The sequence below is a fragment of the Jaculus jaculus genome, chromosome 17 (assembly GCF_020740685.1).
Source record: "Jaculus jaculus isolate mJacJac1 chromosome 17, mJacJac1.mat.Y.cur, whole genome shotgun sequence".
In the NCBI taxonomy this organism is placed as follows: Eukaryota; Metazoa; Chordata; class Mammalia; order Rodentia; family Dipodidae; genus Jaculus; species Jaculus jaculus.
This window is the reverse complement of record NC_059118.1, coordinates 33754550-33767392: the sequence shown is the minus strand read 5'-3', so window position 1 is coordinate 33767392 and position 12843 is coordinate 33754550. Positions and strand designations below refer to the sequence as shown.

Genomic DNA, 12843 nt, shown 5'->3' with positions numbered 1-12843 from the left:
TCAGGCTGATCTGGAATTCACTATGTATTGTCAGGGTGGCCTCGAACTCACAGCAATCCTCCTACCTCTGCCTCCCTCGTGCTGGGATTAAAGGCATGAGCCACCACGCCCGGCTTTATGTTTTCTTTTTGAGGCAGGATCTTTCTATAATCCAGGCTTTCTTGGAACTCATTCTATAACCCCATACTTTCCTTGAACTAGGGTGATTCTCGTACTTCAGCCTCTCTTGTGCAGGGACTAAAGCCATGTGCCAGAACACGTGGCTTAAGTTGAATAACATTTTTTCCTATATCCCAGCCTTAGGGTAAAGATATTACTTAGCAGAGTTGATATTGACTTCCAGTATTCAGAGTGAGGTTTTAAGAATTCATTGCAGAGACGAAATAGTTTTAGAGACAAGAGATGGGTTTTTATAAGCTACAATGCAATGAATCAATAGATTTGGAAACAGGCCCATGTAGAATTTGTGAGGTGAATGGCTGGGGAAATGAGACCTTGCTGTTGAAGTACTAAAATATAAAATTTTTCTTCTATAGTCTGTTTTTCAACTTGTCATTTAGGTTTATTCATTTGTTATATAATGTTGCTTATTGTTGTTCTAAGTAAACAAAAAATTAGAAAATGTTAAAAAAGAAAAATGTAGCCAGGCGTGGTGGCATGCCCATTCTCTCTCTCTCTCCCCCTCTATCTACCTCTTCTCTCTCACTCAAATAAATAAATAAAAATATTCTGAACAAAAAAAAGGAAGAAAGAATGTGTCTCCAAAAAAAAAAAAAAGTACACCTGGGTGTGGTGATGCACACCTTTAATCCCAGCACTCAGGAGACAAAGTAGGATCTCAGTGAGTTCAAGGCCACCCTGAGAATACATAGTGAATTCCAGGTCAGCCTGGGCTAGAGTGAGACCCTACCTCGAAAAACTAAAAAACATTAAAAAATAAAGAAAAGGAAAGGAAAAGTGAGCCTTAGGGGCTGTGGAGATGGCTCAGTTGATAAAATGTTTGCTACACAAGCATGAAGACCTGAGCTTGAATCCTCAGAACCCACATAAAAGCCAACATGGCAGCATGGATATTGGAAACATGAGGATCCCTGGGGCTTGCTGGGTAGCTTGTCTATGCAAACTGGTGAGCTCTCCTGAGACACTGCCTCACAAAAAAGGCGAAAAGTAGTTGAAGAAGATACCCAGCAGTGGAGCCATGTGGTTTTAGATTATCCAAATGGAATTCTTCAGAAAAGGAAAATATATCTGAAATGCCAAGTGCTTACTATTATATTAACCGGAACTTTCGTTGCTGCTATGGGAGTCTACAAGATTAATACACACCTATTAAATGGCCTACCTGTTCTATTCATAGGTATTTATCAAAGAGACATAATGTAGTCGACAGCAAATTTGATATTGCAATTATCAACGTCAGTGAAATTCAAAATAGGAAAAGAAACTCAAATTGAAGCAGAATAGAGAGAGACTGAAAAAACAAAATAACTAAAAATAAACCCAGTGCCTTAGTGGTCTATGTAATGATAATGTCAACCTGGGTGTGGTGGCTCATGCTTTTAATCCTAGCACTCAGGAGGCATAGGGAGGAGGATCACTGTGAGTTTGAGGCAAGTTTGATACTTACATAGTGAGTTCTAGGTTAGCCTGGGCTAGAGTGAGACCCTACCTCAAAAAATCAAAATAAATAATAATGTCAAGCTGGCTAATAAACTACATGTGATTAGAGTTTCAGAGAAGTGAAAGATTAGAGGGTAGAAAAGGTCATTTTTATACATATTTTTATTTATCTGCAAGGAGAGGGAGACAGAATGTGTGTGCTGGGGATTCCTGCTACAAAAATAAAAGTACAACTCCAGACACATGGCCACCTTGTGCATCTGGCTTTACATATGTACTATTAGATAATTGATCTCAGGCTGTCAGGCTTTGCAAGGAAATGCCTTAACCATTGAGCAATCTCTCCAGTCCAGAAAAGTAATTTAAGTAAAGATTAAAAATAGTAAATGAGGGCTGGAGAGATGGCATAGCGGTTAAGCGCTTGCCTGTGAAGCCTAAGGACCCCGGTTCGAGGCTCGGTTCCCCAGGTCCCACGTTAGCCAGATGCACAAGGGGGCGCACGCGTCTGGAGTTCGTTTGCAGAGGCTGGAAGCCCTGGCACGCCCGTTCTCCCTCTCCCCCTCTATGTGTCTTTCTCTCTGTGTCTGTCGCTCTCAAATAAATAAATAAAAATTTTAAAAATAAATAGTAAATGAAGCTGGGCGTGGTGGTACACGCCTTTCATTCCAGGCACTTGGGAGGCAGAGGTAGGAGGACTGCCATGTGTTTGAGTCCACCCTGAGAATTCAGAGTGAATTCCAGTCAGCCTAGACTTGAGTGAAACCCTACCTGGAAAAAAAAATAGTAAATGACGAGGCTAGAGGGATGGCTTAGTGGTTAAGAAGTTTGTCTGCAATAGCCGGGCGTGGTGGCGCTCGCCTTTAATCCTAGTACTTGGGAGGCTGAGGTAAGAGGATCGCCGTGAGTTCAAGGCCACCCTGAGAATACAGAGTGAATTCTAGGTCAGCCTGGGCTAGAGTGAGACCCTACCTCGAAAAACCAAAAAAAAGAAAAAAAGAAAAAGAAGTTTGTCTGCAAAACCAAAGGACCCAGGTTTGATTCCCCAGGACCCGTGTTAGCCAGATGCATAAGGGGGTGCACACATCTGTAGTTCATTTACAGTGGCTGGAGGCCTTGGCATGCCCATTGTCGGTCTGTCCCTCCCTCCCTCCCTCTTTCTCTGTCAAATAAATAAATAAGAGACTATTCCAGTGTGATCCCTGAGGCCCATATAAGCAGGTAGGTGTGGCATCATTTTACTATAACCTCAAGCCCAGGGAGGAACAGTGAGTCAAGGATCACTGGGGTTAGTGAAAAACTGGCAAGTTCCAGAATCAGTAGACTCCAGCTCAAATAAGAAGGGCTGGAAGAGCAATGCAACATACACCCGGTGTTCTGCTCTAGGCACCATAGGCAAGTGCACCCTACCATAGGTAAACATGTGGGGCACTGCAATGGCACATACACATGCATACACCACACACATGCAAAAAGAAAACATTAAGTTAAAAAACAAAAGAACATATAGAAGAATCAGAAATGTTAAAATTTCTTTGAAAAGGCAAATAAAAATTAATAAGGGGCTGGAGAGTTAGCGGTTGAGTGCTTGCCTATGAAGCCTAAGGACTCCGGTTCAAGGCTTGATTCCCCAGGACCCATATTAACTAGATGCACAAGGGGGTGCACACATCTGGAGTTTGTTTGCAGTGGCTGGAGGCTCTGGCAAGCCCATTCTCTTTCTATTTCTCTCTATGTCCATTGCTCTCAAATAAATAAGTAAAAAATAAAGAAAAATTAAACATAAGAAATCTCACTGTGAAGTGGTGGTTGGATTTTTTAAAAAATTAGTAAATCCCTTATGAGAATCTGTTAAAACAAGAAAAGCTGTAAACAACTAACATCTCGAATTAATGAAAAATAATAATATTATTTTACAGATATTTGTAACATTTAGGAGAAATACACATCCTACAGCTAACTTTGAAAGCATTGCAAATTAAGAAATATAAGACAAGTATAATGTATTTTCCTTTAAAACACAGAAACAATCCATTTTGTTTCATAACTGGATAAAATTTTTAATAGCACTCAGGAAACTGGCTTAGTGTTTGTGAGATGATAACTAAGATGGTGGTATATTCATGTAAAGTTATGTAAGTAGGCCAATATCACAGAACAAAGCCCAGGCAGGTTCCAAATGGTATGGTAGGATAGTAGTAAAGGATCATCTTTTTCCGAAGTGTGCTATTTGGATAACTTACTGGGAAAAATATCAAACCTCATCTCTTCTTCACACCATAAATAAAATGAGCCTTAGGGCTGGAGAAATGGCTTAGTGTTTAAGGCACTTGCTGCCAAAGCCAAAGGAGCCAGATTCAATTCCCCAGTACCCATGTAAAACCAGATGCGCAAGGTGGTGCATGCATCTGCAGCTCATTTGAACTGGCTGGAAGCCCTGGTATGTCAATTATCTATCTGCTCTACCTCTTCCTCTCTGTCTATCCAACAAATAAATAAAAATAAAATTAAAAAAATATATATATATTTTAGCCGGGCGTGGTGACGCACGCCTTTAATCCCAGCACTTGGGAGGCAGAGGTAGGAGGATCGCCATGAGTTCAAGGCTACCCTAAGACTACAGAGTTAATTCCAGGTCAGCCTGGACCAGAGTGAGACCCTACCTCGAAAAACCAAAATAAAATAAAATAAAATAAAATAAAATATATATATATATATATATTTTAAAATTTATTTATTTGAGAACGACAGATACAGAGAGAAAGACAGATAGAGGGAGAGAGAGAGAATAGGCATGACAGGGCTTCCAGCCTCTGCAAACGAACTCCAGACATGTGCGCCCCCTTGTGCATCTGGCTAACATGGGACCTGGGGAACCAAGCCTCAAACCGGGGTCCTTAGGCTTCATAGGCAAGCGCTTAACCGCTAAGCCATCTCTCCAGCCCAAAAATAAATTTAAAAAATATTTTTTAAAAATGAACTTTAGGTGGACTGAAGCCGGGGTTTAAACATTTTTATTTTTAATTTTTTTGTTGGGTAAGGGTTTTAATAGGATCTCATAATATAGCCCTGGCTGGCCTTGTACTCACTATATGTAGCGCATGTTAGCTTAAATTCAGGGCACTTTTGCATCAGCACCCTGAGTGCAGAGATTATAAGCACATACCACCACATCTGAATAGACTGCTTAAACAGACCCATAACAGTAACAATAAGAGAAACAAAAGAAAAAACTCTCATCTTGTCAGAGTGAACGGACAGGAATTCCACTCCTGATTAACTCCTGGCATTAACCCATCTGTCCCTTTCCCTCCCTCCTTCTTTCCCTCCATTTTTTCTTCTCTTCCTCCCTCTCTTCTTCCCGTTTTTGTTTTTTCTTTTTTTAAGTCTGGGTCTCACTTTCCAGTCCAGGCTAACCTGGAACTTGCTCTGTAGTTCTAGTCTGGCCTTGAACTCAGCAATTGTGTGCACCGCAATGCTTGGCCCTTTTTTCTTGGTTTCTTTTTCTTATTGATTTTTTACTAATTTACAAACAATTAGGTTATGGTTTTCCATACAAATGTTTTGTTTGTCTCTTCCCTGCTGTTTACCCTTCCCTCTCCCTCTCACTAAATTATCTTCTTTTTTCTTATATGGTATTTGTTTTTATATGGTATTTGTTTCCTTTTGTACTTTTCTCCTTCTCATCACCAGTTGTTCCCCTCCGGTGATCTTCTATCTGTATGTAAGGAATGTGTAAGAGAAAAGCAAAAGAGAACACCAGACTTCATCTCTGCAGACAGACTGTTTATTGAGAGAAACTGAAGGCTGAAGCACTGAGCCAGGCTGGGGTTCTAAGGAGGATCCTAAGACAAAAAGACTGAACCAGCTGCAGGTCCAAAGGAAATAGATAAGGAACTAAAGTTATTTTTCTGAGCTCAGAGATTATTAAGCAGGTAGTTGTCAGGCCTGTCAGGACTGAATATCTCCGCTGCTTCTTTATGGCCTTCAAATCTTTTTTTTCCGAAGTAGGGTCTCACTCTAGCCCAGGCTGACCTGGAATTCAGTATGTAGTCTCAGGCTGGCCTCGAACTCACGGCGATCCTCCTACCTCTGCTTCCCAAGTGCTTAGATTAAAGGCATGCGCCACCACACCCGGCAGCCTTCAAATCTTAAAATTAGTTAATAACTCTTTAGTACCTTCCAGTTTTCAGGGAGAGGTATTAATTTTTCACTATAGATTTATATCTATAGGAGAAACCTCCCCGCACTTTTCTTTTTCGAGGCAGGGTCTCACTCTACCTCAGGCTGACCTGGAATTCACTATGTAGTCTCAGGGTGGCCTTGAACTCTCAGCAGTCCTCCTACCTCTGCCTCCGAAGTGCTAGGATTAAAGGCATGTGCCACCACACCTGGCGAGAATCCCTTTTTTTTTTTTTTTTTGTTTTTGTTTTTGTTTTTGTTTTTGTTTTTGTTTTTCAAGGTAGGGTCTCACTCTAGCCCAGGCTGACCTGGAATTCACTCTGTAGTCTCAGGGTGGCCTTGAACTCACAGCGATCCTCCTACCTCTGCCTCCTGAGTACTGGGACTAAAGGCGTGCGCCACCACGCCTGGCAAGAATCCCCTTTTAAGAGACCTCTACCCAGGTGAAATCCCAGAGTTCTTGGTTCCAGTGCTACAATGAATTCCAGGAAGAGCCAGCTGGTGAAGCAAAGTTGGGAAATTTTCTACTCTACCTCAGTATGGCCTAGTGTGTCTCATAGGATATGTACAAGAAGGTTTTGTTTTGAGTGTTTATTTTATTTTATTAGTTTTGTTGTTCTTCAGTTGGTTGTTTCACAAAATCAGACTCTGGCCTAGAACTCATTATGTAGCCTAAGGTGTACTCCAATTCTTCACAATCCTTTTGCCTCAGCTTCCCTAGTGCTAGGATTACAGGTGTGACCACCACCTCTGGCAAGAATGTTTATAGCATCATTACTTCTTGATGGCATTCTGGGTGTGACCCAATGTCAGTAACAGAAAGGAAACATTTTAGCATATTGCTTGATGGCATATTGAAGTGACATGCAACAACTTTGTATTCCTTGTAGGCTGTGTGCTGCTATGCAGATGTACTTCCCAGCCTGCTATGAGATTTGCTTGAGTGTCTTGTGTCTCTTTTATAGGATGTAACCTTGTTCCTGCCAGAGTGGGAGGATGGGCATTTCTATCTTGCCAAGTACTATGACAAATTAATGCCCATGGTAACAGACAACAAAATGGAAAGGCAAGGTGATGTCATCCGGTATATAGTTTTTCATTTTGGAAGGTGAGAATGAGAACTTCATGTGTGAGATCAAGTATATCAGAATGAATGCTGTTATGTGTCTTAGCATATGTTGGATGCTTTCTCTTCTACCACTAATTCATATTATAAACTTGAACAATATGTAAATTTTTAAAATATATTTTCCGTCAGTTTTAACCATTAGTGAAAAATATAGTATATACATAAATGTTTTTAAAACGTTAACAATACTGGGCTGTGATTGTAGCTCTGTGGTAGAGCATTTATTTAGCATATTCAAGGCCCGAATTTAATCCCCAATACCAGAAAAAAACTAAACTCATCAGTTGTCAGACATGACCCACACCTTCTTAGTACCAGAAGGTCAAGGCAGTAGACCAGGATCAGCATGGACATCATGGAAGGATTCAACATGTACAGAGCTATAAATGTGATATACACAGCAAAATGAAAAGGAAAAACCCTATCACCTCAACAGATTCAGAAAAATCCATGTACAGATTTCCATATCTTTCAGGATAAAAATTACAAAGGTCTGGAGAGATGGCTTAGCAGCTAAGGCATTTGTCTGCAAAGCCAAAGGAACTTGGTTTGACTCCCCAGGACCCACATGAGCCAGATGCTCAAGGGGGTACATGCATCTGGAGTTAGGCCCTGACACATCCATTTGCTCTCTCTCTCAAATAAATAAAAATAAAATTTAAAAAATTTAAAAGAAAAATAGGGATAGAAGGTATGTACTTCAACACAGTAGGAATCATATTTGACAAACCCATAGCTAATGTCATACATAATAATATACATAATACATAATAATACATAATACAGTATACATAATACATAATACATAATAATGAAAATTTAAAGCTTTTCCTCTAGTTTCAGGAACAAGATAAAGATACAGAGGAGAAGAAATCCTAATCAAATCAATTAGACAAGAAAAAGTAATCAAGGGAAGCCGGGCGTGGTGGCGCACGCCTTTAATCCTAGCACTCAGGAGGCAGAGGTAGGAGGATCGCCGTGAGTTCTAGGCCACCCTGAGACTACATAGTGAATTCCAGGTCAGCCTGAGCCAGAGTGAGACCCTGCCTCGAAAAACCAAAAAAAAAAAAAAAAAAAAGAAAAGAAAAAATAAAAAGTAATCAAGGGGAAAGTGGGGGGGGGGGAGAGGGAGGGAATTACCATGGGATATTTTTTTATAATCATTGAAAATGCTAATAAAATTTTTTTTAAAAAAGAGAAAGTAATCAAAGGAACTCAGGTTGAAAAGGAGTTTAATTATCCCTGTTTGACAATAATATGATCTTATATATTGAAAATTAAAGTGATCAAACTAATGAATTTTGTTAGGTTGTAGTATGTACAAGCAGCATACAAAAATGATTAGCATTTATTTAAAAACTTATTACTTGTGTAGGTGGGGGGTATGTACGTGACACAGTGTGTGTGGAGGTCCGAGGACATCCTCAAGGTTTTTTTTTGTTTGTTTTTCGAGGTAGGGTCTCGCTGTAGCTCAGACTGACCTGGAATTCACTATGGAGGCTCAGGGTGGCCCCGAACTCACGGCAATCCTCCTACCTCTGCCTCCCGAGTGCTGGGATCCTAGATCATAACATATATAAAAATCACCACATAGTGGATTCAACACAAATATAAAATCTCAAATTTCAAATTCCCTAAAAGAAAATATAGGGTTGTGACATTGATCTGGGCAATAACTTTTTTGGTTATGAATCTTTTGTTGCACAGACAGTAAAAACAAATACAGAGAGATGGGATTATATCAAACTCAAATACTTGTGCTCAGCCTAGTTGACTATAAACAGACTGAAGGAATGACCTATGCAAAGGGGGGAAGTATTTGCAAACTATACAGCTTATTAGTGGTCACTGGTGAAAATATGGGAGCAACTCAATGTTAAGATGGCACCCAAGACAAGCAAGGTAGTTTATCCATATGATCCTAGCCCTTAGGAGACTAAGACAGGATGATTGTCATAAGCTCGAGGACAGTCTGAACCATATAGATTCAGGCTAGCTTTGGCTACAGAGTTGAGATTCTGCCTCACCAAAAAGTGATAACAGTAATTTTGATTTCAATGTTTGTTTAAATTTTTTATTTATTTTAGAGAGGGAAAGAGGCAGAGGGGTGGGGGAATGGGCACACCAGTGCTTCTATCCACTGCAAACGAACTTCAGATGCACGCTCCACCTTGTGCACCTGGCCTTCGTGTGGGTACTGGGGAATCAAATCTAGGTCCTTTGGCTTTGTAGGCAAGTGCCTTAACTGCTAAGCCATCTCTGCAGCCCTCAGTAAATTTGATTTTTGAATGAGCAAACTATTTTAATAGACATTGTTAAAAAGAAAAAGACCTAAAATGGCCAATATGAAAAAATATTTAACATCACTAATTATGAAAAATGTAAATTTTAAGCCAGTTTTGGTGGTGCACATCTTTAATCCCAGCACTTGGGTGGCAGAGGTAGGAGGATCTCCATGAGTTCAAAGCCACCCTGAGACTACATAGTGAATTCTAGGTCAGCCTGGGCTAGAGTGAGACCCTACCTCAAAACCCCCCTCCCAAAAAAAATTTGAAAAAAAATAAATTTTTGAGCCTGGTGTGGTGGCTTTAATTCCAGCACTCACAAGGCAGAGGTCACCCTGACTGACTACATAGTGAATTCCAGGTCACCCTATGTTAGAATGAGACCCTACCTCGATAAATTAAAAAAAAAAAAAATTAAATTTTTGTTAGGATGGCTACTTGTCAAAAAGGCAAAAGGTATTTTTCCAGTTAAGTTAAAGAATTAGTAAATAGAAATGTTTCTTTTTTAAAAAATTCACAGTGTACATACACCTTTAAGAAAAAGTTACCAGCTCCTAATTTGTGGTAAAACAAATAATAATAAGGAAAAAAAATCTTGTGTTTTTGCTTGTATAATAGAACTTGGTCTTTATAGAAGATAAGCCTGGTGCCTCGTGCATGTAAGAATCCTAGCACTTGGAAGGTAGTAGCAGGAGGATCAAGAGTTTCAAGGTTTTCCTTGGCTACCTAGCATGTTTGAGGCCAGACTACATGGTATCTTGTCTCCAAAAAAAAAAAAAAAAAAAAAAACCTTAAAAAGGCACACAATTGTGAATCCCCAGCAGTACAAAAAGAGCAGGTGTAGTGGATTGTGCTTGTAATCCCACCATTCCTCAAGTGGAGACAGCCTCAATTACAGTCTGAGTTCAAGACCAGCCTGGGCAATATTAATTAGACCCTATTTTAAAATTAGATAGAAAAAATAGACACACAGACAGATAAACTATTCCTAATGATATAAAAAAAATGTGTAGGTAAAAGTATTTCTAACATTACCTAAGAGACGAAAGGGATGAATGAATATATAAAATATGGTATAACTAAGGAAATTTTATCTCATGGTACAACATTTAACATGGAAGAACCTTGAGGTTATTTAGCTAAGTGAAATAAGCTGGACACTATAGGACAAATATTGTGTGATTCCATTCACATGACACACCTAAAATAGTCAAATTTAGAAACAGAAAGCAGCTTGAGACCCTGTCTCCAAAACATGGAAGAAGAATGAGAGACAAAGGGTAGGAAGTAAGGGAGTAATATTTATTAAGTAAATGGAATTAGTATTTAAAAAGTGTTGTGGGGCGTGGTGCTGCATGCATTTAATCCCAGTACTCGGGAGGCAGAGGTAGGAGGATCACTGAGAGTTCAAGGCCACCCTGAGACTATAGAGTGAATTCCAGGTCAGCCTGGGCTAGAGTGAGACCCTGTCTCGAAAAACCAAAAAAAAAAAAAAAAAAAAATGTTGAGGGCTGGAGAGATGGCTTAGTGTTTAAGGTGCTTGCCTGCAAAGCCCAATGTCCATGTTCGACTCTCCAGATACTACACTACGTAAGCCGGTCAAAGGAAAGGCAAGAGCAAGGTTGAATATGCCCACTAGGTGGCGCAAGCATATGGCGTTTGATTACAGTGGCTGAGGCCCTGACATGCCAATTCTGTCTGTCTCTCTCTCTAATAAACCATTAAAAAAAGGTTTAAAAGATGTTGAGTGGGCTGGAGGGATGGTTTAGCAATTAAGGCATTTGTCTACAAAGCCAAAGGACCCAGGTTCAATAGCCAGATGCACAAGGGGGTGCATACATCTAGAGTTCATTTGCAGTGGCTGGAGGCCCTGCCACGCCCATTATCTTTCTCTTTCTATCCCTGACTGATGGTCCTGTAAAATGTGTAACTGTGAATTGTGATTATATCCTTAAAAGAGGGATAAGGGCTGGGGATGTAGCTCAGTAGGAGATAACATGCCTAGCTTGTGCTGGTCTCTGGGTTTGATTTCCCAACACTCAAAACTCAGAAAAATGGTAAGGATAATAAATTTCATGTGTATTTTACTACAGTGAAAAACAAAATTGGAATAACATAAACTGATGCCTCACTTTTTTTTTTTTTTAATTTTTATTAACATTTTCCATGATTATAAAATATATCCCTGGTAATTCACTTTTTTTTTCATTAAGGAAAGATGTTCATTACATTTTAACAGATTTGATATGAAACGAGATTGAGAGGTTTGTTTCTTGAACAGCAAAGAAGCTAAGCCAGGTTTAGTAGCTTTTACCTGAAATCCTAGCCCCCAAGAGGCTGAGGCAGAAGGATCACCATGTATTTAAAGCCAAGTTGGGTACATAGTGAGTTCCAGGTCAGGTCAGCCAGGAGTACAGAAGAGGACTTTTTGTTTCATTTTGTTTTTGTTTTTTGAGGTTGGATTTTACTCTAGTCTAGTCTGACCTGGAATTAACCATGTAGTCTCAGGGTGGCACCTCTGGCTCGAGTGCTGAGATTAAAGATGTGTGCCACCATGCCCAGCTGAGAGTTCTCTCTTCCCTCCCTTCCTCTCTCCCTCCCTTCCTCTCTCCCTCCCTCCCTCCCTCCCTTCCTTCCTTCCTTTCAAGAATAGCAAGGAGGGGCTAGAGAAATGGCTTACTGGTTAAGGTGCTTGCCTGCAAAGCCAAAGGACCCAGGTTCAACTCTCCAGTACCCACATAAGACAGATGCACAAGGGGGTGCGCGCATCTGGAGTTTGTTAGCAGTGGCTGGAGGCCCTGGCGCACCCATGCTCTTTCTCCCCCCTCCACACCTATTTGTCTCTCTCTCTCAAATAAATTAAGGAAAATAAAATATTTTTTTTATGAAAAAGAATAGTAAGGAAACTATCCTTAAAATAGATCTATGTTGATGAGTGGCAAAGAAATCAAGTGGGAAAACTACAGAGATGTGATTGTGAATATTTGAATTGCAGGCAGTCATTCATGTAGTCTTGATCTGTAGGTTGCTGATTCCTACTTTTTTTTTTTTTTTTTTTTTTGAGGTTGGAACTCTCTCTAGCCCAGGCTGACCTGGAACGACCTGGAATGCACTCTGTAGTCTCAGGCTGGCCTCAAACTCACAGCAATCCTATCTCTCTTTCCCAAGTGCTGGAATTAAGGGGGTGATTTACCATGCCCAGCTCTTGATTCCTACTTTTGAATTAAAGAAACCATGATAAAGCTAGGACTCCAAGAATATTATCTAGAATTTATTGGAAGGAAAATATAGAATTATAACTTTCCAGAAATGGAATGCTTGGGCTTGAATAAAGTATATGGAACACAAATGAAAATACAAGTTTAAAGACATTTTAAAATATACTAGCCAAATTGGGCATGGTGACGCACACCTTTAATCCCAGCACTAGAGAGGTGGAGGTAGAAGAATCACCATGAGTTTGAAGCCCCACTGAGACTACATAGTGAATTTGAGGTCAGCCTGGGTAAAGTGAAACCCTACCTTGAAAAAAAAAAAAAAGATAGCCAGGCTTTGGTTAATGCAGAGCATGTATGTTTTTTGGTACAGGTAATATAGAAGTAACTGAGGATTATAGTTGAAAGAAAGAAA

At 40.0% G+C, this 12843-nt stretch overlaps 1 protein-coding gene across 3 annotated transcripts in view; it reads left to right on the top strand.

Moving 5' to 3' along the window:
* Atr (ATR serine/threonine kinase) overlaps positions 1-12843 on the top strand; it is a 141200-nt gene that overhangs the window by 95754 nt on the left and 32603 nt on the right. For all 3 annotated transcript variants that reach the window (XM_045136479.1, XM_045136478.1, XM_045136480.1), the window contains one exon: positions 6765-6907. In XM_045136479.1, the coding sequence (XP_044992414.1) occupies positions 6765-6907 (143 nt within the window). The remainder of the gene's footprint in view (positions 1-6764; positions 6908-12843) is intronic.